The sequence below is a fragment of the Onychomys torridus genome, chromosome 3 (genome assembly GCF_903995425.1).
Source record: "Onychomys torridus chromosome 3, mOncTor1.1, whole genome shotgun sequence".
Taxonomy (NCBI): domain Eukaryota; kingdom Metazoa; phylum Chordata; class Mammalia; order Rodentia; family Cricetidae; genus Onychomys; species Onychomys torridus.
The window spans coordinates 56,265,824-56,290,697 of NC_050445.1; the positions used below are offsets into that span (position 1 = coordinate 56,265,824).

At 37.0% G+C, this 24,874-nt stretch overlaps 1 protein-coding gene across 2 annotated transcripts in view; it reads left to right on the forward strand.

The window, feature by feature from the left end:
• Positions 1-11,495: 11,495 nt before the first annotated feature.
• Positions 11,496-24,874, forward strand: part of Thsd7a (thrombospondin type 1 domain containing 7A) — a 406,340-nt gene continuing 392,961 nt past the window's right edge. Inside the window, exon 1 of one of the 2 annotated variants that reach the window (XM_036180854.1) lies at positions 11,496-11,940. In XM_036180854.1, the coding sequence (XP_036036747.1) occupies positions 11,784-11,940 (157 nt within the window). In that variant the 5' untranslated portion in view covers positions 11,496-11,783. The remainder of the gene's footprint in view (positions 11,941-24,874) is intronic. The other variant, XM_036180853.1, reaches the window with a different exon arrangement.

Sequence of the window (24,874 nt, forward strand, 5' to 3'; positions counted from 1 at the left end):
TTTGTACAACTGCAAACCATTATAAATTTAAAATAAGTGATACTATCCTTTGAGGGACATTCTTTTAATGTCCAGTTCTAGAGTAACGTAGCTATAAAAAAATGAATATTTTAAGTATCTGGAATAAGTTTAACAATTGCCAACACCTACAGTTATCAAAGCCTTTCCCAGGAGCTCAGAGAGTACTGAAAGCCCATGATGTGAACTATTTTACAAATTTAAGAAGACAAACACTTTTGATTATTCTGATTCATCAGTTGTGAGAAGCAACAGACTTGGTGACTCTCTAAATAAAACTTTTGATAATCTGTGGAAAAATAAGGAAAATGATAATGCTAGTTGGTTGCTCCTAGCATCTCAGGATAAAATAACATAGGAAATACAGAATGGGTAGTAGAGGAAGATGGTTATAAATACCATCTAAGGCCACATGAGCAGTTGAAGACACAAGGATAATAATTGACATGAGTGTTTCTGTCACACTTTGTTAAGAATGTGTTTGCACAGATATTTGTGTTTTCTTTTCTCAACTTCTTTATCATGCACTGTAACGTCAATTAAGAAAAAAAAAATCCCTCACAGGTATTTGAGTTTTAGTTTATTCTAGATGTGGTCCAGTTGATAACCAGGAATAGACCTCACGTCCCTTTCCACATGTCGGTTTTCGTTTTTGTTTTCTTCCACCTTAGCTGCTGTCAGGGATACTGTATGTTGTCTGCACCAGCACCTCCTTTCAAAGGAGTCTGCTGAAATGAAGATGGATTCTAGGTTTTGTCCCTTGTTTGTTATGGGGAGACCAGAGCAACTTTTTCCCTTCCAGCTGCTAAGAATGCGCAGTTATCTCAGCTGCCCAGAGTGGGAACAGCAGCATGCAAACAGAAGCAACAGCCCAGGGAGACGGAAGTTTCTTCTCATTCCACTCTATGGGGGCTGCCTGCCTAGAGCGGTTTACTCCACGACTTATTGATTGATGACAGTGGCCACCATTAGTTACTCACATGCCGATGTGGCACATACAAGGGAATGTTTAAGCTGTGGCTGTGTTTCCTCCCATACTGTTACATTTGATCATTGTTTACATCGTGTAGTAAACAAAGGCACATGCAGTGTAGCCAGCATGTGTGGTTTCACATTCTGAGCTTCAAAGTTCTGCACCATAAAAAGCAGTGAGTGGTATTGTGGTGTTGATATCACCATCTCTACAGCTTGCCACACTGGCCGACACAAGCTCTCGGTAAATGTTTTATTGTTGGTTGAATGAATGAGCTCACTTTCATTGACAATCTGATACAGGGGACATAATGAAATCCTGTCGAAACTGTGATGAAATAAGTGTAAAATGGCCCACAATCCTTACATCATGACTCAACCAGCGTTGGAAAGAATATAGCACTGGATTGGGCATGTGCATGATTATTAAGTCAGTGTTAAATTCTTAGTTTAATTTTTGCTTGAAGTTTAATAATTGCAGAAGAGGCAAACAGCTGTAAACTGTGGTTTCGACCACTATTTCTTTAAAGATATGTGCTGATAAGAGCATCTTGTCTCAGCTCTCAGCCCTCACCTATTGAGGGCTCACAACAGTTTGGCAAGTGAATGAGCTATGCATTTAACAGCCTTCCCTGTAAATGTGATTGTGAGGAGCTGCTGCTCTTCCTATCCAATTCTGCTCATTGTGGTGCCCTTTCAAACCAAGTCACATGGAACGAGATGGTGACCTGTTATTCAGCTAATGTGGCAGCTTTCTCCCAGGCAAGAGATAACTGAAAAATCCTTTATACATTTTTTTTATTATCTTCTTGGATCTACTGCAACACAATATCCATGCCACAAATTGGGAAATGAGAGAAAAAATTATTTTGTTTTTAAAGAGCTAAACGATGCCATTGTCATATATGAAGACAGGTTGGCATTTGCATCTCTAGGGGAAAACTTTTGAAAGTAACAGAACTGCCAGTGGCAATTAATGAGAAAGCTTTTCATATTGTTTTCAGTACCAGACACGTACTAGCAGTTTGAGAAAACTTGGAGTGACGGCTGCTGTCACCACAGGGTACTACCATGAATTGAGCTAATTTACTGACATTTCCTGGTTTTTTTTTTCCCTCAATTTGTCATATCTTTAACTTACATTGAGCTTGGTTTTCATTGCCAAATGGTGAATTTAGCATAAATATATTTTTTTCAGAATTAAATTACAATACATGATGTTGTGTGAGATCTAAGCACATTGTAGTCTGCAGGAACAAATGCAGCTTACACCCATGAATGACAAGCTGTATTGAACAGATGATCCCCTTTCAACACCTTCTATGCCAGACTACAAAAGACAGCCTCTCTGTGAGAAGCAAAGGAAAATAAATATTAGCAAGACATCAAAGTTATTTGACAAAATTTCCAGAGTAAAAGTATCTTTTACATAATAACTTTACCATTAATTCAAAGGGAAGCTGCACTTAATTAATTTGGGGGGATAATTATGCAAGGCTAGATTCCTTTTTTTTTTTTTTTGAAAAGTCTTTTCTTTGAACTGTTTCAAGGACCTAGAACACTGGGCAGAGTCTCTTCTCTCTCCCTAATCAAGTAAATCAAAACCTTATGGTTTATCAGTTTTAAATCATTGAAGTTATTTGTTTACATTATTGATCTGCTTTCACAATTGCTTATCCTAAGTCTATAATAGATACCTTGTGCTACCCTAAATAAGTCAAAATCATATGAATATTTGCATTATTTTATGTTTAATAAAGCCCCTCTCTATCAAATTTTTAATATCTTTATGAAGGGCAGCACTACACACAGCAAGTACTGCTATCTCCAATTTATTGCTGATTATTTAGGAAAAATTTTCAATCTCTGTGTCCACTTTTTTTGGTGGTGTCATAAAATATTTAATTTTCACATCATTCTTCAGACAGTGATATCTTAAACTGACATTGAACATGTGAAAACAGTGAGCTCCAGTCCATTAGGCATTATAGCTTCTTTTTTTTTTTGCAGTTGGTTATACAAATCAAAGATGAATAAAAGCAGTGACTAAATATCAACTTGCAATTAATTATGATGTCTTACCTCTCTCTGTTTCATTATAAAATCTCACTAAAACTTCAACATCATATGTAAATACAAAGACTAGATAGAAGAGGAAAAGAATAATAACAAAAATAACGATAAAATGTATTAAAATCAAAATAAATTAATCAGGAAGTTCTGTTTTTAAATATCTCAGCATAGGTGAAGTATCTAGGACCTTACAAGTGTCAAATAATCAAAGCAAAAATTTATTTGAAGGACGGCCAGAAAGCAGAAGTGACTCAAACTGTCAAGGTAGAAAGAAGCAGTGCTTTTATGTCAAATAAACACTGTATGTCATGAGAATATTTTCTGAGGAATTATTATGTGAAGTCTGATGGCTTTTTAAAAAATGAAAACGTGACTCTGCAAATAAAGTATTACAAGAAATGTGTAACACGGAGAATGTATCAGTGCATCTTGATTACACACAGGTCTTTCCTTTCCTACAGGATTACTTGGGCCCCTTTGACTTGTTCATTTGCTTTCTTGGTCAGAGTTGCCAACTTGATTCCTGTGGTCTCTTTATATCAACATTTTCACTTCAGTCATTTATTAATTTACTTGATTATCTGTAGACTGGTAGTTTGACCTGAAAAGTTGAGACTTAGCACATTTTCAATAAGCAGACAAAAATCACAAGCCTTTCAGAAACAGAATTACCATATCATGGGACAGTATGACAGAACTAAATGCTATGTATTTTTGAAATGTGACCTTTCCTTGATTCTGTTTTCCTGCTTCCCATGCAATTAAATGGCAGTTATGTTAAGTTCCCCAAAAGTTTACAGAGAAAGAGAGAATATAAACATTTAATGTAATTCTTCTGTCCTTTCTTTCCATCTCTGGCAACTACAGGGGCCACAAGTTGGGACAACAACCCAAAGGCTGATATAATCCCTTAGGTGAAGAAAAGCTGCATCAGTAGACTTGAATATGGCATGATGCAATCAAATGAACAGAGAAGTAAAAATTGAGCAGATCTCTATAGATATGTGAATCAGAATCAAGCATTCAAATGAATAAGTCATAAACTATCAACAAGTGAGTACAGAAGAACAAGAAAAATTGTATTTGAAGATTTCCTGCTCAAAATTTCTCCAAGTTTAATGTGAAGAATTAAATAATAATGAATCTCAAAAATTCTGGAGTTGTATAAAAGAATCATTTAAAATATGATGAGAAAATAGTATAATTCAGTATGAATCATTAGGTACAAAGAAACTTCATTTAATATCAACAGTTAATTTACAATTAGGAATAATGGCTATTAGAAGACAGTGGAATATTCAAAGTGTTAAAAGAAAAGTTTTAAGGATGTTTTTATTAAGGAGGACCATTCTTTTTGGGGGTGGGGGACATTGGCTTTTTTTGTTGTTGTTTGTTTTGTTTTGTTTTGTTTTGTTTTGTTTTGAGACAGGGTTTTTCTGGTGTAGCTTTGGTCCTGGAACTCACTCTGTAGACCAGGCTGGCGTCAAACTCACAGAGATCTGCCTGACTCTGTCTCCTGGGTACTTGGATTAAAGGTATGTTCCACCACCATCCGGCTAAGGAGGACCATTCTTAAAATATTAAGTGAAACAAAAACCTCAATGGATAAAATCTGAGTGGCTGTATGGCTAGCAGATCTTACTTATATGACCATCTAGAAAGTCCACAGGTCAGAGCAAAATTAGACAGGTACTGTACACAACAGGAAGAAATGTAGTTGGAAGTTTTCCTATGTCCCAGCATGCCAGTAGTCAGAACAAATATCTCCCACTTGTGTCCCCCAAGCACACAGAGGCTTATATTAATAATCACTGCCCGGCTATTCGCTCAGGCTTATTATTGACTAGCTCTTATATGTAAATTAACCTGTAACTCTTATCTATGTTTAGCCACGTGGCTTGGTGCCTTTTCTCAGTTCTGCCTTGTCATCTTGCTTCCTCTGTGCCTGGCTGGCGACTCCTGACTCGGCCCTTCCTCTTCCCAGAATCCTCCGTGTCGGCTTACCCCGCCTATACTTCCTGCCTGGCTACTGGCCAATCAGCATTTTATTTATCAACCAATCAGAGCAACACATATTCACAGCATAGAGAACAACATCCCACAGCAAAGAAATAAAGGCTAGTAAAAGTGATAAATATGTGTAGAAAATGTGAAAATTCTTGTGTGTTCAATTTTAACTTCTCTAAGAGATATCAGATTTTGTGTAGGATTATTTATGTTGTGATTTTGCTGCTATCACAATATATAGACCACACAGACAATGGGAGGATAAAGGAGACATAGGGAAAAGTGTTCTATGTGTGAATTATGTTACCACTCTTCTAAAGTGAATGGTGAAAAGGTGAGATTATATACTGTGATCCCTAGAGCAGCTGCTAAGAAATTTACCCAAAGGGTGCCTTAAAACACCCAAGGATTAAGATGGTATTTGTATCTACAGTTATAACAGAAGGCATGAAGAAGGAACAGAAACATTAAAATGATCTGAAATGTGTACTTTTTTAAAAGTAACATTGTTTATAATAGTCAGAAAACAGAGACAACCCTAAAGCCTGAAAATGAATTAATGAGTGGAAAAGTAGCATCTCTGTAAAATAAAGTGCTTAACAGCTATAAAAAGAAAATACTGACTTCTGATTTCTGACATTTAAAACAGAAAGAACACTCTCAAACTCATTTTATGCAGCCATATACTTTGAGATGAAGATATCTCACACAAAAATATCAAAATCATTGATGAACACAAATGCAAAATTCCTCAAAATTTTAATATCATATCAAATTCAACAGCACATCAAAATGACTAGACATCATAATCATTTGAAATATATCATTGGGTTCAAGCTTAAATCAATGTATTCCAATCATTCAATGTGATATCCCACATTAACACTTCCAAATATAAAAAGAACAGAATCACTTCAGTAGATGTGGAAGAAGTAGAAGACAATGTAGACAATTTCCAACATCCATTCATGGCAAGTACTCTTAACAAAATAGACCACCTCAACACAATAAAGGCAATTGATTAAAACACACACACACACACACACACACACACACACACACACACACACGGCGGGGGGGGGGCTAACATTGTAATTAATCAATGTGGAAAAACAAAAAGCTTTTGCATGAAGTCCCAGGATGACGCAATGATGCCAGTTCTCTTTGCCTTTACTCAATACTGCAGTGAAAGTCCTAACTGAAGTAATTCAAATGCATTTAAAATAGAAGTGAGTGAAAATACCTTGATTGGAATAGTAGAAGTCAAATTATCTGCTTGTGCAGATGATATGATTCTATACATATATTTCATCAAAATATGTTAAAACAAGTAAATTCAGTGAAATTTCAGGATAAAAACCTCAACACAACACCTTTAGCAACAATAAATCAGGCAAGAATGAAAAAAATGACCTCATGGTAACATAAAAAGGAATAATATTTTAGGAATGAATTTAACTGAAAGTAGATATATCTGTATCCCAAACAGGTAAGCTAATGATAGAAGACATTGAAGTCACAAATAAGCAAAAAGATTTAATGCCATTTCAGAAGAAGATGGAGGAGGTAGTAGGTGGTAGATATGGTCAAAATGAATGTATGAATTTTGTACATGGATGAAATTCTCAAGAAATAAAAATTACTAACTAAGAATAAAGTACAGCATACAACATCAATATGTAAAACTTAATTTTATTCCTATGACCCAGTAATAAAAAATTTGAAATCAAAATCAGAAAAATATATTTAAAAAGTAAGAAATAAACAAGTGCTTAAGGGAAATTTTTCACAAAGCATATGCAATCTTCTTGTGCTGAAAATAATATGCAATATAACATGAAAATAATTTAGAACGACTAAATAAATGGAGAGCACATTCCATGTTTATGAATCAGTAGACTCATTACTACTCTTCAAATTTATCTGGAGATTTGTTACTCTTTCCATTTAAATCTTCACCAGTAATTTGTAGAAGTTGAAAAATCACCCTAAAACACTTTTGACAACACAGAGCTTTGAATAACCACTTTTGAGAAAAAAGAAAAGTAGAGCATTTAATGTATTTCATAGTTTCCTACAGACAGTTGGTATAAGCTTAAAGTTGGCATTTTTACCAAAGAATAGAAATAAATCATCCCATTTAGAGTCAGGTGACATTTAACAAAAAGTACCAAGGCAGCTCAGTGATAAAAGTAATAATTTTAGAAACAAATAATTTTCAGACAGCTGGATATGTTAGCTTTTCATTAGTGTTACATACCTAAGGTAATCAACTAGAAGGAGGAAAGTGTGGGCTTTCTTCAGTGTTTTGGATGTTTCTCCCCCATTGCCTTTGAGCCTGTGATGGGGTAACAGTACACTGTAGTGCAATTACATGTCAGAGCAAGCTGCTCACTCCAGCTGCCAAAAAACAAAAACAGAAAGCAAGCACAGGTTTTTCTTAGTAGGACCCTAGTCTTAATACAACAAGCCTGACTCTGGAAATCTTTCCATTATTTTTGAAGTCATCATCATTTCTTAAGATTTTCAGTTTCCTTGGGTTTTTCTATTCTACCACCAATGAGATAAAGGTTTATATTTCAACTGCTGAAGAGAACTTCTGTTCTACAACTTTACACTTGTTAACGCCAATGCTTTTTCATCATCCTTCTGTAGGGCATCACGACAACAACACACTACTAATAACTTGTCAGTGTTGTTGTCTTTTTGTGTGCTGTTCTCCTGTGTTTCCCAAATATCCAAATCATTGCATTTAGCCAAAGTGCTTAGCTCTCTAAGAACATTCTGCCTAGTTACCATTGGTAGATTACTTAAACACATTGACTCACATCTTCTGCCAGGTACCATTGATGCCAATGTACCCCCTGGAATAGGATGCTCCTTGAGTCTAAGACCAGCTGTAAATAATCTATCCCTAGTGTTTGAAGGATCTGAAATAAAACATGGTACTTTCACCTGATGCACAAAATAAGATGTCCTTTGCTTCCAAAATACTTTAGTTATTAGTAACGTGTAGAATATATGACAATATTATTCTGTATAACTTTTAAATTTAGAATCTTACCTCTTATCAAATTATAAAACTCCACATCAGAAAACCAGTTGATCAACCAACCAATCAACTAACCAACATAGTACACTGTTGGTATCTTTAAAGGAACTAGAAGGAAAATTGAGGACAAATATGAGTCAAAATTGAGAATGTAAGATACATGGCTACTTACCAAAGAGATCAAATGTGAAATGTGTGGGTTTTTTGTTTTTGTTTTTTTACTTTGTGATTTGATAGGTGTAGCGGAGGATTGATGGGAAAGAACCTAAAATAAATGTTGTTAAATACAAATCTTGGTTAAGTATGACACCTAGAGGATGCATAAATAGAATTCCTTTGAGTTTTTATTGTTGTTATCAGAATTAAATAGCAACGATGTGGAGAAATTTATTTAAGATTTTTATTTCAAAACAAGAATTTTAAATACTCCTCTATGTAATATTCTATCATTAAATAATTTTGTCTATATTGCATCACATATTGCCTTTACACACACACACACGTGTGTGTGTGTGTGTGTGTGTGTGTGTGTAAGTGAATGTGAATGTGTAAATCTATAGACAGTAGAGTTCTTAAATGGGAGTAAATGTAGCAAAGGGCAATTAAGCATACCATACATATAATATATAGGTCAGAATTGTGCCATTTTAAGTATTAAAAATTGTTTTGCATTTATCCTTTGTTGGTTTGGAAAACTTTTCTAGTCTTAGCTCATTAATACTTGAACTGTTTATGAAAAATGATGACCGATTTACTTCATGGCAGGCTGTACAGATGGCCAATTTAAATCTGCATCCTTGAGATGTCTCTGAATCATATTTTGACATAGTGTCATTATACATTTGTGTATTATTTATACCATTCTAAAAAACAAAGATCGGTATATTTTGCTTTCGCTTGCCATCTATCAGGTTTCATAGTTTATCCATGTGGACAATATTCTTTTTTATACAAAGAGTTGTGTATGTGAATATATGCATCACCTTGTCTCTTCAGCAACGCAAACATTTTTGTCTTCAAGTGCAGTAATGACATTGTATGAACAGAAATGTGGCATTGTGAAGACATGTTTTTATGACTCAGTTTCTCTAACATTGTTTAGAGATGTTTCCACTATTAGGGAATGTTTGCATATGTATGTGGGGGGTGGGGTTCCCCTAAGCTTGGTTTAAGTTTCAATTAAAAGAGGGGACCCCACTGATAGCAAATTTCAAACACTTCTGCACAACATGTCACCTTGGTTGTGCATTTTAAATGACAACAGATGCTGATTTAGAAATTAGCCTTGATATTATAGTTGCCATATTTAATGTCTTATATGGCTAGGCAATTATTATACAAGCCTGGATAAATATGAAAAATTCAATCTTAAATTTTCTTTTGGGATTGGGTTATGGATTGTGACATCTGATGGATGGCTTTGGGGAGGTCTAGGTGGTGAGCTTGCACATCAGCTACTCTGATTTGCCCCCATCCATCCTCTGTCTTCTGTTGTATAAAGAACCTCCTTGGTGAATTGACTTGGGACTTAGGAAAAATGCTATGAACGGGCACACATAACAGAGAATCTGCAGTGGGAGGTTATAGAACTTTAGAATTGGGCACGATCAACTGAAAAATAGAACCAGAAAGGGTGGGAAGATGCTTCCTTGCAGTGTGGCATTGCCGGGAGGAACGATTTCTGAGAGGACTGAGCCCAGGAGGCAATGGCAGGTCTCTCTCTTCTTTGACAGTGTTGGCATTGAAGGACTTGCTCCTTCAGGGAAGCATCCATTAGTTAGCATCAGGCTTTCTTTGTATCCCTATCAACCTATAATCTTTTGATCATTGCCTATTTTTCACCAGTGTAGAAATAGTAAGCCACACTGGCTTATCGCCTCTAATCACAGACACAGGCCAGGGCTCTCTGAGCTTTTAATTCCCTCTTAGAGGCCTAACAGAGTGAAAAGTAAACAAAGACCAAATTTGCAACCCTGAATGCAGCTAATTTCCTCTGATGTCAGAATACTTAAACAGGCAGGACCTGGGAATTATTTGATCAAACCTGCTTTTAATCTAATGCATGCAGAAGGGCTGTGTCTGGAAAGCTCAGCAAAATGACAAGCATCCCCAGGGAGCCAGCCCTAGGAAAGGTTTCCTCCCTAAGAAACAGTAGCTTTCTCTTTTCAGACTCATGGGTGGTTGGATCCTGGAGGGTGAAGTCACCAAGGGAAGTTTTCTGCTTTTCAAATGTTACTGTATTTGGTGTAAGATTGGGAACCAAATGGCAATAGTTACCCTGAGCTTTGGGTTGGTTGCTCAGGGATTTCTGTTGTTGTTTTGCTTTGTTTTCAATGGCTAACTGCCCTGATATCATTTAAGCTTTACAAGGAAATGAATTAATAATAAAAGACTGTTATTGTGAGTTTGTGGGGGAGGACAAAGCTTTATCTGACTGCACACATTCTTCTGTTAGTACTGATCTAAGAAAATGAAAACAGAGAACAAAAGGTACAAGCCATGTGGTTGCTTATTTTGGTTGTGAAAAGCATTAAAAAAAGAATCAGAAGACATTAGTCTCAGGAATAAAATTTAAGTAGTGTTCATTAACTGGGAGATAGCCAACTACTGTCCTGACACATTTGCACTTTAATTTTTCTCCTCAGCTCTAATACATATTAGTGTGTTTTCAACAGAGAGAGGGGAGAAAGAAATGGAACTTTTATTTACTTCACGGTTGAAAGAGAATCCAGCTAGCAGTGTTTGCACATTCTTATTTATGCAATTAGTCAGCATTGCGCACACTTCTTAAATACAAATTCACTTTCAAAGGCGATTACAAGACAATGTATTGAATTTGACACGGACTAACCACGGTCACATTGTTACTGAGAATGGACTGAAGTTAAAAAATAAAAAAAGACACTTAAGAAAGTGCTCAAGTGCCTTTGGACAGTGAGCTCTGGTCTGTTCCCTTATAAATTCACAAATACCACTCCTCACATAAAGTAATTCAGAAGACACGGCTTCAGAATAAATGACCAGCTCTGAAGCTTTGTGTAAATACGCTAGGAGAATAACACACCACTAGATCAGCATCTGACTCCTTGGGTGACGATGAATTTCAATGTCAGTTATTCGTCATCCTGAAGCCTGCCCCGAGATCATTCCTTTTATTGGAGTATCCTTGCGAACATATTTCAGCGCACCATGTGCCGGGGAGTTCTCCGGGCGGGCGCTTGGGGTCTGGGTGCTGGCCCTGTGCCCTCGCTGGCCCCCGCTTGTGGTCCCCTCGAGTCCCCTCGATTCCTCTCGGCTCTCGCCCCCCTCCCCTCCCTACAGCTGGCGGCGGGGGCTGCTCCTCGCAGAGCTCTGGGCCGGCTCTGTCAGCTGGGGCCCCCTGCGGCCGGCTGTGTCCCTCGCCGCTAGGACCTGCCAGTCTGCGCGCCATGGCAGCGGCGGCAGCATCCCCGCCAGCATCCCCGCCAGCGGCGGCGGCGGTGGCGTCCACGGCCGCCGCGGATGCTATTGTTCCCTAGTGTAAGTTGCTCTTTGGCTGCTTTTCATCTGGAGCGAACAATAGCAGCAGAGAGAGCTTTTTGCCTTCTCTTCTGGTGGAGAAGGAAGGACCGTCCCTTGCGAGAGTACTGCGGCTCCGGAGGCTGGAGTAGCTGCGGACAGCATGGGGCTGCGAGCCGGGCGCCTGGCGTCCCCGAACCGGGGCGTCCTGCAGCTGCTGCGGCTGCCACTGCTCTTGCTGCTCCTGCTGAGCTCCGGCGCCCGCGGGGCTGCAGCGCAGGGAGACTCCGAGGTGCCTACCCTCTATCTTTGGAAGACCGGTAAGTGGGACAGAGTTGCCCTTTCCGCCATCTCCAAATCTGGCACCATAATCCGGAACTGGGGGGCTCCTGAAGGGACCCCTGTGCTTTTAGCTGGTCCTGATTGTGCCGGGATCCTCAGGTCAAAAGTATGATTCCTGCAAGCGAATTAGGTCACGTCCTAAGCCATCAGGAAAGAACAACATAACTAAGAGGCAACAGTGAGTCACTGGGGTGATTGTTTCTCTCGCAGCTCCCGGCTAGGCAGTGAATGAGGGCAGCGCTGTACTTTCATGACAAAGTGAAGTGTTTTTCATCTCTGGGTTTCCAGTCTAAGACTTTCTAAAATGACAGTCTAGCAGAGATCGAGTAAACAGTTTCGCATATGTTTATGCTGTGTGTGGTTAAACAGGACGCTTACTGCTGTTATATATGAGAGGACAGAGTTAAATTTGTTAAGGGTAGATTTGTGGTGTGTGGGACACTCAGGGACAAGCCCTGTGAGGACAGATCTAACAGGAAGAGGTAACGGAGGTTCCTAGGATCCCTTAGGGAAGACTGGACAGCGCACAATTTGTAATGAGAGAGTTAAAGTGATTTTCAGTGTGGAGTGATTACCGTGTGGGTTTTGAAACTTTTCCTTCCGGGAAAGAAGTCTTTTCGCTTTGTTTTTCGACCAAACAAGAAAGGCAGTAACTCACTGTTCTAAGACTCTCCCTGTCAAGCGCTGTTGAGGCAAGAACCCTCAGGGAAACAACAAAACCCGAGGGCTTAGACTCCTCTCTCTGCCGGGTGGGTGGATGCTCTCTGTCCACTATGGAAGATGGAATTCCAGAGCCAAGCTGAGACTTCATACACTCATAGGAAAGAAGTGGAGGAGGTAGTCTGTTGCTAAGATCTGAGGATGACTTGAGAGTTCCTGGGCGATGCTGAAATATTGAGAGGAACTATATAAAAGAAAAAGTGCCTCAATCCCAAAATAGAGGTTGGCTCTCCTTCCGGGCTTCAGCCCTCTTACCCCCTGTAGAGGAGGCAGATCCATTGACACCAATATCGCACTGATAACTGAAGGTTTTAAGAAGGTCCACATATCGAAGCAACTTAGTGAGGGAATTAAACAGAAATTCACTTAAAAACAAAACACAATTTACCTTGGGATATTGCATGAAATGCACGTGCATGCTTGTACATGCACAAACACAGACACAGATTAGTCAAAGCAAAATCATTCCTGCTAACACTTTGAAGACCAACTGATGGGTGAAAACAGATAAAATCAAATTAATTCCTTTGATTTTAAATAAAGAATTGGAAGATTTTATTCATTTATTTATTTTACTCTTTTCTAAATTGGTAGTAATTAGTAGTATTTGGGAGCTTAGAAAGAGCTTCTCAGATAAGTTTTGGCCAAACAGTGCTGGACTACTTGAAATTTGTACTATCAAAGAAACATGAGCCAAGTAGTAACTCATATGTAAAAGAGTGTGTTCATCATTTACTGTGCTGCCTCTCAGGTGCTAATATATGTCAACATTCATGTCAAGACAGGAACACAAGCTTGACATTTGACCCCTGCTTTCTCAGCTACCTATAGTTTGTTAGCACTTGCTGTTGACTGTCAACACATGGTAGGTGAAATCAAGTGGGTTATGAGAAACCAACTCATGCATTGTTAAGTTTTTGCAAACAAAAGCTGGTGTGGTAGGATAGTGTTACTATGTTTTTGTTTGTTTGTTTGTTGTTTTTGTTTTTTCACAGTGACTTCCTGTTTGATTGGCAATAATGGGGAATTTAACCTGCTGAGCAAAATAATGATTTCTTCATTTTTTTAACCCACTCAGAGGAAGGGAGATATTACTAGATATGAAGAGTTGAGAATAGTTCTCAGAGGTACTAGGAACAGAGTACAATGTAACTGAAAATGCAGAGGTAATAAAATGACAATGTCTATCATTTGATGAGAAGCAAGTAAGTAAATATGATTTAAATGAGAAACAAAACAAGAGAAAAGGGGCAGGAAAGGAGCTGGGAGAAGAGGATAGTGAAGTTGAGCACATCTGCTCCAGTGAGAGAACTTGCTCTCTCTACTGATTACAGGAAATAGCATGGAAGATGACATCATTTAGGTGGAATTTTCACTGGACAAAGGTCTGGGGAATGAGTTTTAACTGTTATTAACATGCTGTCCATGGTGGTGAAGTCAGACAGTGCCTGATTCAATGATTAAAAGAGATAATATTGCAATATCTACTCAGCCATTAAGTATTTCATTTACATTAATATACATGCAAATTCATGCATCATTAAATACAGTATGCTCATGTAGTAAATACTTGTGATTGCTGAATATATCAGATTTGTGACATGTGGCTGATAATATATGTGTTATATGATAGTTTTAGATCAACACACAATTGAGTTGTTAAAGATTTACAATTGACTCTCACTTTAGTAAAGGTTAAATGTGCTGTTGACATCTTTGCCATTGACCAACTTAAAACTAAACAATACTGTAAATACACAATAATTAATACATGGTATACCATACTCATGAACATTATACAATAGGAGCAGGGGTTATGAAAGCTGATAAAAAATGGTTGAGAATATGGATCAATGAGAAATTGTTATTTGCTTTCAATCTTGGCTTTTTGTCAAAGAGGAAGTGCAGCGCAGAGAGAATATAAAGGCAAAGAAATGCTGCAATATGCCTAGACCTTGAAGGTATCAGTGACAGTGCAGCTCATGACCAAATACTTAGTAGAAATGTATTTAATATCAATGAAGTCAATCAGAAACAGACTTTTAAGAAAATTCTAGAACTATGAAAAAGCTGTTAGAGCTTAACCTGTAGGGAGGTAGGAATCATTGGAAGCTCTAAGAAGATGACTGATGTATTGTTTGTTGAAAAAGAAGAGAGGTGAATCTAACGATGATGGGGCCAATAAGAAAGGGAAAACAGCATCAGTACCATAGAAGTTATGGTAAAGCATGGAGAACAGATTTGCTTTGCATTGCTGAAGTGTCGGTTCAGGTTTGACATCATTCCTAAAGAAGTCATCAAGGTACCCACTCTTTCAGCACCCAAGAATTGAGATAGAAGGTGACAAGGAAGAAACATCAGATTTCTTATGGTTGAGAAGAGTATCAGTTTAATTCAGAGACATTGAACATGAAGTACAGTGATCTAATAAATAAAGTTAATGAAAAAAATTCTAATGAGTGATTAGGAAAGAGCTGTGCTGAATTTGGGAGCTTGGAAGTCAATTATGGTTTTTCAGGTTATGAGTAGTTTGCTAATGAAAGCAAATATTGAAAAGCAAAATAAGGATATTTCACAAAGAATATTAAGATTTTAAGGGGTATATCAGAAACTAGTTAAGAAAAAAACTTGAGAAAGTATTATCAGAAAAGTTATAAGGAAAATAGCAATAGGTACTCATTGGTAGATATGTATTATTAAATCATAGTGAAAAAGTATAAGAAATTTCAGAAATTATTTGACATAGAGTTATAAAGTATTACAAGTAATATCATGAAAGATGAGCAATTGGTAGGGGAACAGAGGTTTTGGAATGAACATGGTACCTAGAATGCTAGATATCTAAACTTGATTAATTAATAAACAAGACGGTAGAAACATACACTACTTATTAAGCTGAATAACCAAATAACATTTAAGTCTTTCACTATACTTTCATGGTGATTTTGGAATAGAACAAACTCAATTATTTCTTAAAATACAAAAGTTTAAATTTTCAATTTTTTTATATCATAGCTATTTAAAATTAACTTGCCTTTATGTGATTTTTTTTTTAATTTTGAGACAGGGTTTCTCTGTGTAGCTTTGTGCCCTTCCTGGAACTCGCTTTGGAGACCAGGCTGGCCTCGAACTCACAGAGATCCTCCTGTCTCTGCCTCCTGAGTGCTGGGATTAAAGGCGTGTGCCACCACCGCCCGGTGTGAATTGTTAATAACATATTTACATCAGTGTGTCAAATTACTGAAGCAATTATAATTTGAAAAAATGAAATATTATTAGATGGTGAATAATCACTACAAGTATTAAATGTTTGCTTACTATTTATACCTTTTTTAGCTTATGAAATTATTCCCATAATGGTTTTGGTTAATCATATTCACCTGTCAGTTTCACAATACAAGTGTGAACAGACTAACCAAAATGTGCTTGACAGCATAAGAACATTAGGCTTTTGCCAACTTAAGTCATGGAGATCTATTCTCAATAAAGTCCTAATAAATTCATTGAATATACTTTTAGGATAATGCGATTATTTTGAAATCTGGGAAACATGAAAGTATTATCCATTATTTAGAATTGGGCTATTTATAAGTATAATTATCTCTCAAGAAGAACACTTCTCGCATTAGGTTCATGCAACATAACTATATTGATATTAATAGTCACAGTGTCCTTTACACAGCTAATTGCCTGAAAATAGTATCTTTATTCTTCAATATGAAAGAAATTATAATCATTTTCCTTTTATTTCCTTTTACTGGTATTCATTACATATTTGAAAATAAAGTCACCTGCAATGTTTGTAGTAGAGAATTATCTCTTCTTCCTGTCTGTTAGTAAGTAAGAAAGGAGAGACCTATCATCCAAAACTGTCTAGAATACAATTTTTGAACTTCAGTTATGCTGGAAAAGTGCCTTTGTTTGGACCATGACTCAGTTTACTCATAAACTTGAGGAAATGATGAAAAAGCATGGGCAGAGGATGAATACCAATGTTACTCAGTCCTGGGCAGTGATTTGAAAATATTCTATCTCGGTTTCTTATAAAATTATTTCATGTCCCTAAATGTTTTTTGTTTTATCTTCACTATGGTTCAATATCATATATTCTCTAGGATTTCATATAGTGACATTATAAGGGACTAGTCAAATATTTGGTTCACATTAGAACTTCAGTAGTGATTTTTTTTTATTGTTTCTAACATTCTTCTACACAATTTTGCAACCTCAGTCAACTCTGCAAATGTACATTAGCTCTCTCTAAAACACTCTTTTCCCTGTAAATAAACTATTTCTCTCATATTGATAAAGTTAAAATACCACAAGTTACAAGGAATGTATCATTTTAGAATGAAATATACATGGACTGAGATAATACAGAATTATTTTAGCCTAGACTCTACCTGGTTATTCTGGCTATTTAAATGCTGTGATGTTTTATATTAGAAAGATAACAGAAGTTCTGAAGCAGGAAAGTACATGTGAAGTTTTAACAGGTACTAAAGAGAAAGTATCTAGCTGGGTCTGCTAAGGTTCTCTTCCCATTCATCATTATTCACACAAAATGGCAGATATAATTTGTACAGATTCTACTGGTCTCACCTGTTTGTCTGCTGATTTCAAGTAAGGGACAAACAAAAAAATCTAGAGAGTGAAGTTATTTGTTCATATGTCTACCTATTACAGTAAATTGGCATTTACTGGAGATCATAAGATTATTCTCAGTAAGAAGCCCAAGGTTAATTGTTCACTAGAACCTTTTGTACTTCATTTTGTGGTGGTTCTTGGGGGACTGAGCAAGAGACTGAAATTCCACACATACTAAAAAAAAATCTCCCTTCAACATTTCATGCATGTGTACAATGAAATATGATAATGTCTACCCTATATTTCCCCTTCTTCAACTCTCCTTAGATTCCCAAACACATCCTCTGTCTATTTCCTCTTCCTCTTCTTCTCTGCTTTGTTTTTTTGAGACAGGGTTTCTCTGTGTAGTCCTGGCATCCTGATTGTCCTGGAACTGACTCTGTAGATGAGGCCGGCCTTGATCTGTCTGCCTCTGCTTCCCAAGTGCTAGGATTGAAGGCATGCGCCATGACTGCCTGGCTCCCATTCTTATTCTTTTACTTTATTCTCATTATTATCCAGTAAGTTCACTTACCATAATACATGGATATGAGGTCATGCACTGCAACATGGTCAACTCACCAATGACCACCTTTTGAAAGAACCATTGTCCCTTCCTCAGCAGCTATCAATGCCAACAACTTCTCATCTGCACAGTATTGCTCCGTCTTTATGTGTTGGTTTGCTTTACTTTGTAAGCAATCATTTGAATAAACAATTCAAGTTTATACTGTACCATGTCTTTCTATCTTTCTTCTAGGTTTATGGGAAATTAAGAAGAATTTGCCCTTTCCATTAACTCACCATCTCTCCCTACTTTACCCTAGTATTAAAATCATACGCCAATGATGTATATTTTTTACAGTCTATTACTGACTCATTATTTTTAACTAATGTTCATGGTTTATAACACTTTGTGTTATGCATTCTGTTGATGTGACATGCACATGAAGATGTATGATATACCATGCTGGTGTTTTACAAGAAAATTTCACTGAGATAAAATTCTCTATGCTCAGTCTATTTATTCCTCATTTGTTGCCCCTGAGGCTCTAGCAACAACTGGTATTACTGTTTCTACACTTGAAGTTTTTCTATGTCTAATAGCTGAAATCATGCAGTGTGTAACCTCTTCACACTGGCTTTTTTCCCTTACAATAACCATTTAAAGTTTCCCCAAGTCTTTTAATGACTTTAAAGTGCATTTTAGAATTGAATAATACTCCATTGTTTATATACACTACAGTTTATCAAGTTACCTACTTAAGGATTATGAGGTTTCTTCCAAGTGCTGCCAATTATGACTGTAAATACGTTCCCATGGATCTATGTTTCGATTTATTTAGTTACTAAAGAGCATGGTAAGAATATATTTATTTTTATAAAAAATATAAAACTGTCCTCCATAATTGACTCTACCATTTTTTTTGTTTCACCCCCAGCGCCATATGCAGTTCTATATCTAACCAGCTCTGGTCTGGTCATAAAAGTCATTTAACAGTCTTATAAAAATCATATCATTTTTGTGGTGGTTTGAAAGAGAACACCTTCCCCTTCCATAAGCATATTTGTATGCTTAGTTCTTAGTTGATAAACTGTTTGGACGGATTAGGAGGTGTGGCCTTGTTGGAGAATGTGGTCTCTGGGAGTGGGCATTGAGGTTTCAAAAGCCCACAACAGACCCAGTCCCCCACCCCCACTTACTCTCCCATTGCATGCTGCATGCTGATTAGACATAAAACTCTCAGCTACTTCTCTAGTATCATGCTTTCCTGTGTACTGCCATGCTCGTTGCTGTGATGATAAAGGACTAACCCTAATAGTCATGGACTCTACAATCCACTAGAACCATGATCCCTAAATTAAATGCCTCCTTTTCTGAGTTGCCTTGGTCAATGCCTCTTCACAGCAATAGAACCATAACTAAGTAAGTTGTATATCTACTTTTTTTTTCTTCACTCTTAAGGAAGGCATGCTCTAGAAAAAGGTGGAAATATACTATCCTTTTGAACTTGTGGGAACAGTAACATTCCATTGTGCTGACATTGTGGTCAGGTGACCAGAGAACCTAGTAGTTAAGGCAGCAAGATACTTAGATGTCTCCATTGACATGTTGGGCTGAGGACCCAAAGAAGGAGTCAGTTGAACAATGGCTGTTGAGTGTATACTTGAGTGCATAGACAGAAAAACATGGCCTACTGTCAAAGTACATAATTTAATGTTATCGCAGAACCTTGATGGAAAACCAAGTTCCTTAAGCATCAGCGACAGACATTGATTTTGAAGAGGTAATAGTATAATTTATGCGGGGCTTGTGCCATACATGTTCTTCCTTGGATTTTGATATCATTAGTAATAACAAGATATTTGAATCTTGTAAGTGATTCTGCTTGCAGGTATGTTTTAGCATGTGTTAAAAAAATAGCATGAGAACGTGAATAGTAACTATTAGGGTTACATCTTTTTGTTTGTTTGTTTGTTTTTTGTGACTAGGTCTCTCCTTGTAGTCCTGGCTTTCTCAGAACTCACTGTGTAGACCAGCCTGGCCTTGGACCTGATAATGTCCCCCATCACTGCCTGGGAAATAGTCTGTGGCCAGCATCTTTTACTTCTTCAATTTGGTTCTTCCTGTGTGGATGGATCTATCTGTATCTCCCAAGCCTTACTACATCTGGTAGTATTTTTTTTTCCTGCCTGTTGCTGGCCCAACAGAATCACAGCTTATTAGCAAGATTATGCAAAATACAGTTTAAAGAATATTCTGCCTTGATGTTTCCTTGAGATTGCACACATCCTTGCCACGCTGGAAATGCTGCAGGTGTGACTCTTTAAGTGGGACTATGTAGCTTCAAGAAGATCTAGTGTAGAAACACCTGAGACTATTCTTGTCAAGATGATTCAGTTCTGTGAGGTGTAAAGAGGAAGTGAGTGCTTCATTCCCCAAAGTGCAATGTGTGTATGTGTATACATGTAGGTCACATATATAATTAGACTTCTTACATACCTAAATCTAGATGGTTCAATATCTTCCAAATAAAACTACGTAATCACTACTTAGAAGGAATCTAGCTATGCAAATGTTTCCTGCCCATTAAAACACATTTACCTATATATTTCTAAGCCACATTAAGCATTTCAAATTTATGGTAGAATTATAATAATAATCTAATGTACCATTACAAGCATACTGACACACACATATCTGTATGTGTTCCTACATGTATAAATATAGACATGAATGTACAAATACCATCACTTATAGCTAAATCACCACACAGGACTTCATTATTTATCTGCTATAGGAAATTACATCTTCTGAAATGTGTTTTATATGTGATATTTATAGTACTGGCTTAAAAATGTTATTCAATTATTCATACTTTTTGCTAAAATATTAATTATATTCAATTTTATTTTAGTGTGCTTTGTGCTAATTTTCTGCTCAATAAAACCCCCTAAAAGCACTTATTATACAAGACCTTATACCACCTTCCACAAACTCAAGAGTTTTATTTTAAGATACTTTATGTCTACTTACCTTCCTGTGTTAGCCATTCTGGTGGCTCATCAATGTCTACAAACTGCAGCTCCTCCATATATTTCTAAGAAATACTTTTCTGTCTGCAATCATATCAACAAATTCTGATTTGCTTATGTCACCAATAATTGACATTGATTAAAATACCATGGAGACATTATTGATAAGAAACCCAAGTACAATAGTATAGAGAATGTAGTTCTGCTTTCCAGAGGAGATAGTAAGGTACAGACAATACATTCTATAATGTTAGAGGACTTCAGTCATAGAACTAGGTGATCTTTTAACTCTTCAACTTGTGTTGATTAGGCTCAATTAAGTAGAACCAGCAAATATTTAGTGTCTATTTTATAGCAAGGTCTGTAGCTGGTACAGGAGAGCATACTTAAAGTGTGTGAATCTGTCTTAGTTGGAAATCCCCATTAAGTTTCAATATGTCATTCAAAGTCAGCAAACTGACTGTAATAAAGAGATGTAAAGCACAGGCAGAGGCGCTCAGTACAGGACACAGTGACTCTCTTGCAAAACGGGACAAGCAATTAATATTTTCTTACAACATGAGCTTGAAAGATAAACAGTTTACAAAAGAGACATAAGCTGAAAAGAGACAGAATTACATGCAGAGAAGGAGCACCAATTAAAAACAAAACAAAAAGAATGGAGGCTAGGAGAGGTCATGCATGCCTGTAAAACAAGAAGTCAGGAAGCTGAGTCAGGAGGGTTGCTAGTTCAAAGCCAGCCAGGCTTGAGAGAGAGAGAAAGAGAAAGAGAGAGAGAGAGAGAGAGAGAGAGAGAGAGAGAGAGAGAGAGAGAGAGAGAGAAAGGAGAAGAGAGAGACCCTGCTTCAATAAATCAGTAAAACTTTTTACAAAGAAGCAAATGAAAGCCAGCAAGATGGCTCAGGTGTTAAAGGATCCTGCTTTCATGGCTTTGGTCCCTGGTACACTTAAGGAGAAAGGAGAAAAGCAGCTTCTACAATTGTCATTTGTCTACACACATGAGCAGTGGCGTGAATACTCTCTCACACACAAAGAAATAGACAGGTAAGTAAATTAACAAATAGGGATGCATGACTTGGTTATGGGGCGATTTGTTTGGAAGGTGAGGGATGGGGAGACTATACAGTTGTCTCTTATTCTAAGAAGACTGTCCTTGGCTTTCTGTCCTCTGACTTATGGAAACAAGTGTGTATGTATAGACTATTTCCAGGAGTAAAAGAATATAGTGATAAATTTTAAACCAAATGAACTCACAAATTTCATATAATTGTTAGTCGAAATGAACTTCTATCACGTTTCTTATAAACTTTGAAAGACTGGTAAATACAGTCTTTGGTGATGCTAATTACATGTACATTTAGAATAACTTTTCTAGTATTTTTAAACTGAAATATAATTAATTTTCTCCCCTCCCTTTTCCTCCTTCTAATTTCCCATATACCCCTCTTACTATTCTTAAATTCAAGGTCTCCTTTTATTTGTTGTTACACCCATGCATACACTTTATTCCTAAATACTTAAGTACAACCTGCTCAGTTCCTATAATGTTACTCGTATGTGTATGACTTCAGAGCTGATCTTTTGTTATTGAATAACCAACTGGTGTTCTTCCTTGGAGAAAACTATTTCTCCTGCTTTCAGCTTAGTTACCTATAGCTTTTGTCTAGCGTTGGAACCCCAAATGACTTTATCTCTTCATGGTAGTGCATCTGTTGGTGCAGTTGTGGTTTACATCATATTGATGAGACTTTGTGAGTGTTCTCTGACATATCTAAGCGGTACAACATTACAGAAGAGTTCCTATTCCTCTGGCTGTTGTGATCTCTCTTCCCACTCTTCCACAATTATGCCTAAGCCTTAGGTTAAGGAATTGTGTTGTAGATGTATCAGTTGGGGCAGGGCACCTCAAGGCCATTGTTCTCTATATTTTGAGCTGTTGCGGTTTTCTTTGATGACCTGCATATGTTGCAATTTGAAGCTTCCTTGATGTAGGGTGAGAATTATATTTATCTGTAAGTATAAGAACAAATATGTGGAATGTAGGTAAGGATTATGCTGGGTAAGTAAAGTAATGGTTGTGGGTTCTCCTTAAAGATTCATGACTTCGTTAGCCCTACATAGTTTCTAGAGTTTCATACTAGGCATGATTTCACTCTTGTTCACCACACATTGGGTCCAATTAGAGGGATCTTTGCTCCTGCCAAGGTACTTATGCTACTATTACCAATTAGAGTCACACATCATGCTGGTCATTGTTGTAGGTCATAGGCATCATAGCTAGGTAGGACTATTGGTTGCTTCCCTTCTTTGGAAGTTAGCATTGTGCCTTTTATGCTGTGAAAGCTAGTCCTCAGGGAGGAATCATTTAGGTCAGTACCATTTCAGGAGCCTCCAAGCCCGGTGTCTGAAGTGGGTGGTGTCTTCAGCAATAGAGACGTAATTTTCACTCCTGGGAGATAATAAAAGGTAACAACAACAGGTTATAATGTTGGTGGAGTCTCTTAGATAAAACAGACCAATAACTAAAAAGGGCTGCTGGGGTTAGGGTTTTTGTTAGATTGCCTGTGGCTCTTGAGAGGAGCATTATCTGTGCAACTAGGTGAATTTTATTTAAATTTTATATGTGTGCAATGATTTGCATGTATTATAGGCAGTTTTAGGTAAGTATATAATGTGATTGCTTATGACTTTTAGACATTTTTATTATTTCCCCCTCCTTCCCTCTCCTTCTGTATTGACCACCATCCTTCTTCCCTAATTAAAAGTCCCTCCCCATTTTCCCCATTTCCCCCATTTCCTTTAAATGATTTGTATCTTGCTATCCCCTGCTCTAGTGATCCCCGAGACTACCATGATCCCTTTGTACATTCCTATTTCCTAAAGATTATTCGAAGTCATACATTCACATTTTCTTTGAGGCCATTGTGAACTCGATTGTCTCTATGATTTCTTTCCTTCCTCCCTCCCTTGCTGTTCCCTTCCACCCATCCATCCATCCTTCCTTCCTTCCTTCCTTGCTTTTTTCTTTTCCTATCTCTCTCTTTCTTCTCTCTCTAGTTCTTTCTTTCTTTCTTTTTTCTTTCTTTTTTCTTTCTTTCTTTCTTTCTTTCTTTCTTTCTTTCTTTCTTTCTTTCCTTGTGTTTTTACCTGGTTTTGGTATTAGAGCAATATTGGCTTCATAGAATGAATTTAGGAGTGCTCCTCCTGTTTACAATTTTCTGAATAATTTAAGAAGGATTGGCTGATGATTTTTTAATATCCATGGGTAGCCTGACATTTTCTGAATAGAAATAGAGGAAGAGTGAATTGATGTGAGATGGAGAGGAGGTAGGGGAGGGATTGGGAGGAAAGGAGGAAGGGGAAACTATAGTGGGGTGTGAATTAAATAGATAAATTAAAAAGAAAGAAAGGAAGGAAGAAAATTGGGCTGTAGATTTTCTTTGAAAGCCTGATAGCATCCAGCAGTTGATCAAGCCGGTCTTGCTTTTTTTTCTCTCCCTCTTTCTTTCTTTCTTTCTTTCTTTCTTTCTTTCTTTCTTTCTTTCTTTCTTTCCTTCTTTCTAAGACTTTATAACTGTTTGAATCTTCTTTGTTAGGGGTCCATTTAGATGGCTGATCTCTTCATAGTTTAATTTTGGTGATTTGGCTGAATCTAGAAATTCATCCATTTCTTTAAAATTTTCCACCTTAATGGAGCAGGGTTTTTGAAGTATTTCTTTGTAATACTTTGATACTTCTTAGTGTTTGTAATTCTACATTCTTTTTTTTCCAATAGTATAGTAAGTATCTATTTTGACTTACTTATAAAGTTCATGTAATGTCATATATTTTTTCACTGCAATTTTGAATAGACCTATATTAAAGTGAATAGACCCTACAGTCTTTATCTGGTGGAATCTGTGAAGGAGAATGTGAGAAAAGTAAACCATGGTGGTCCCTAGGCAGTCTTAGGCAATTCTTCTTCTTGCTAGCTTGTTTGGTTTGAGAAACACTGTCATTCCCTACTCCTGCTAAAGATCCATTGATTAC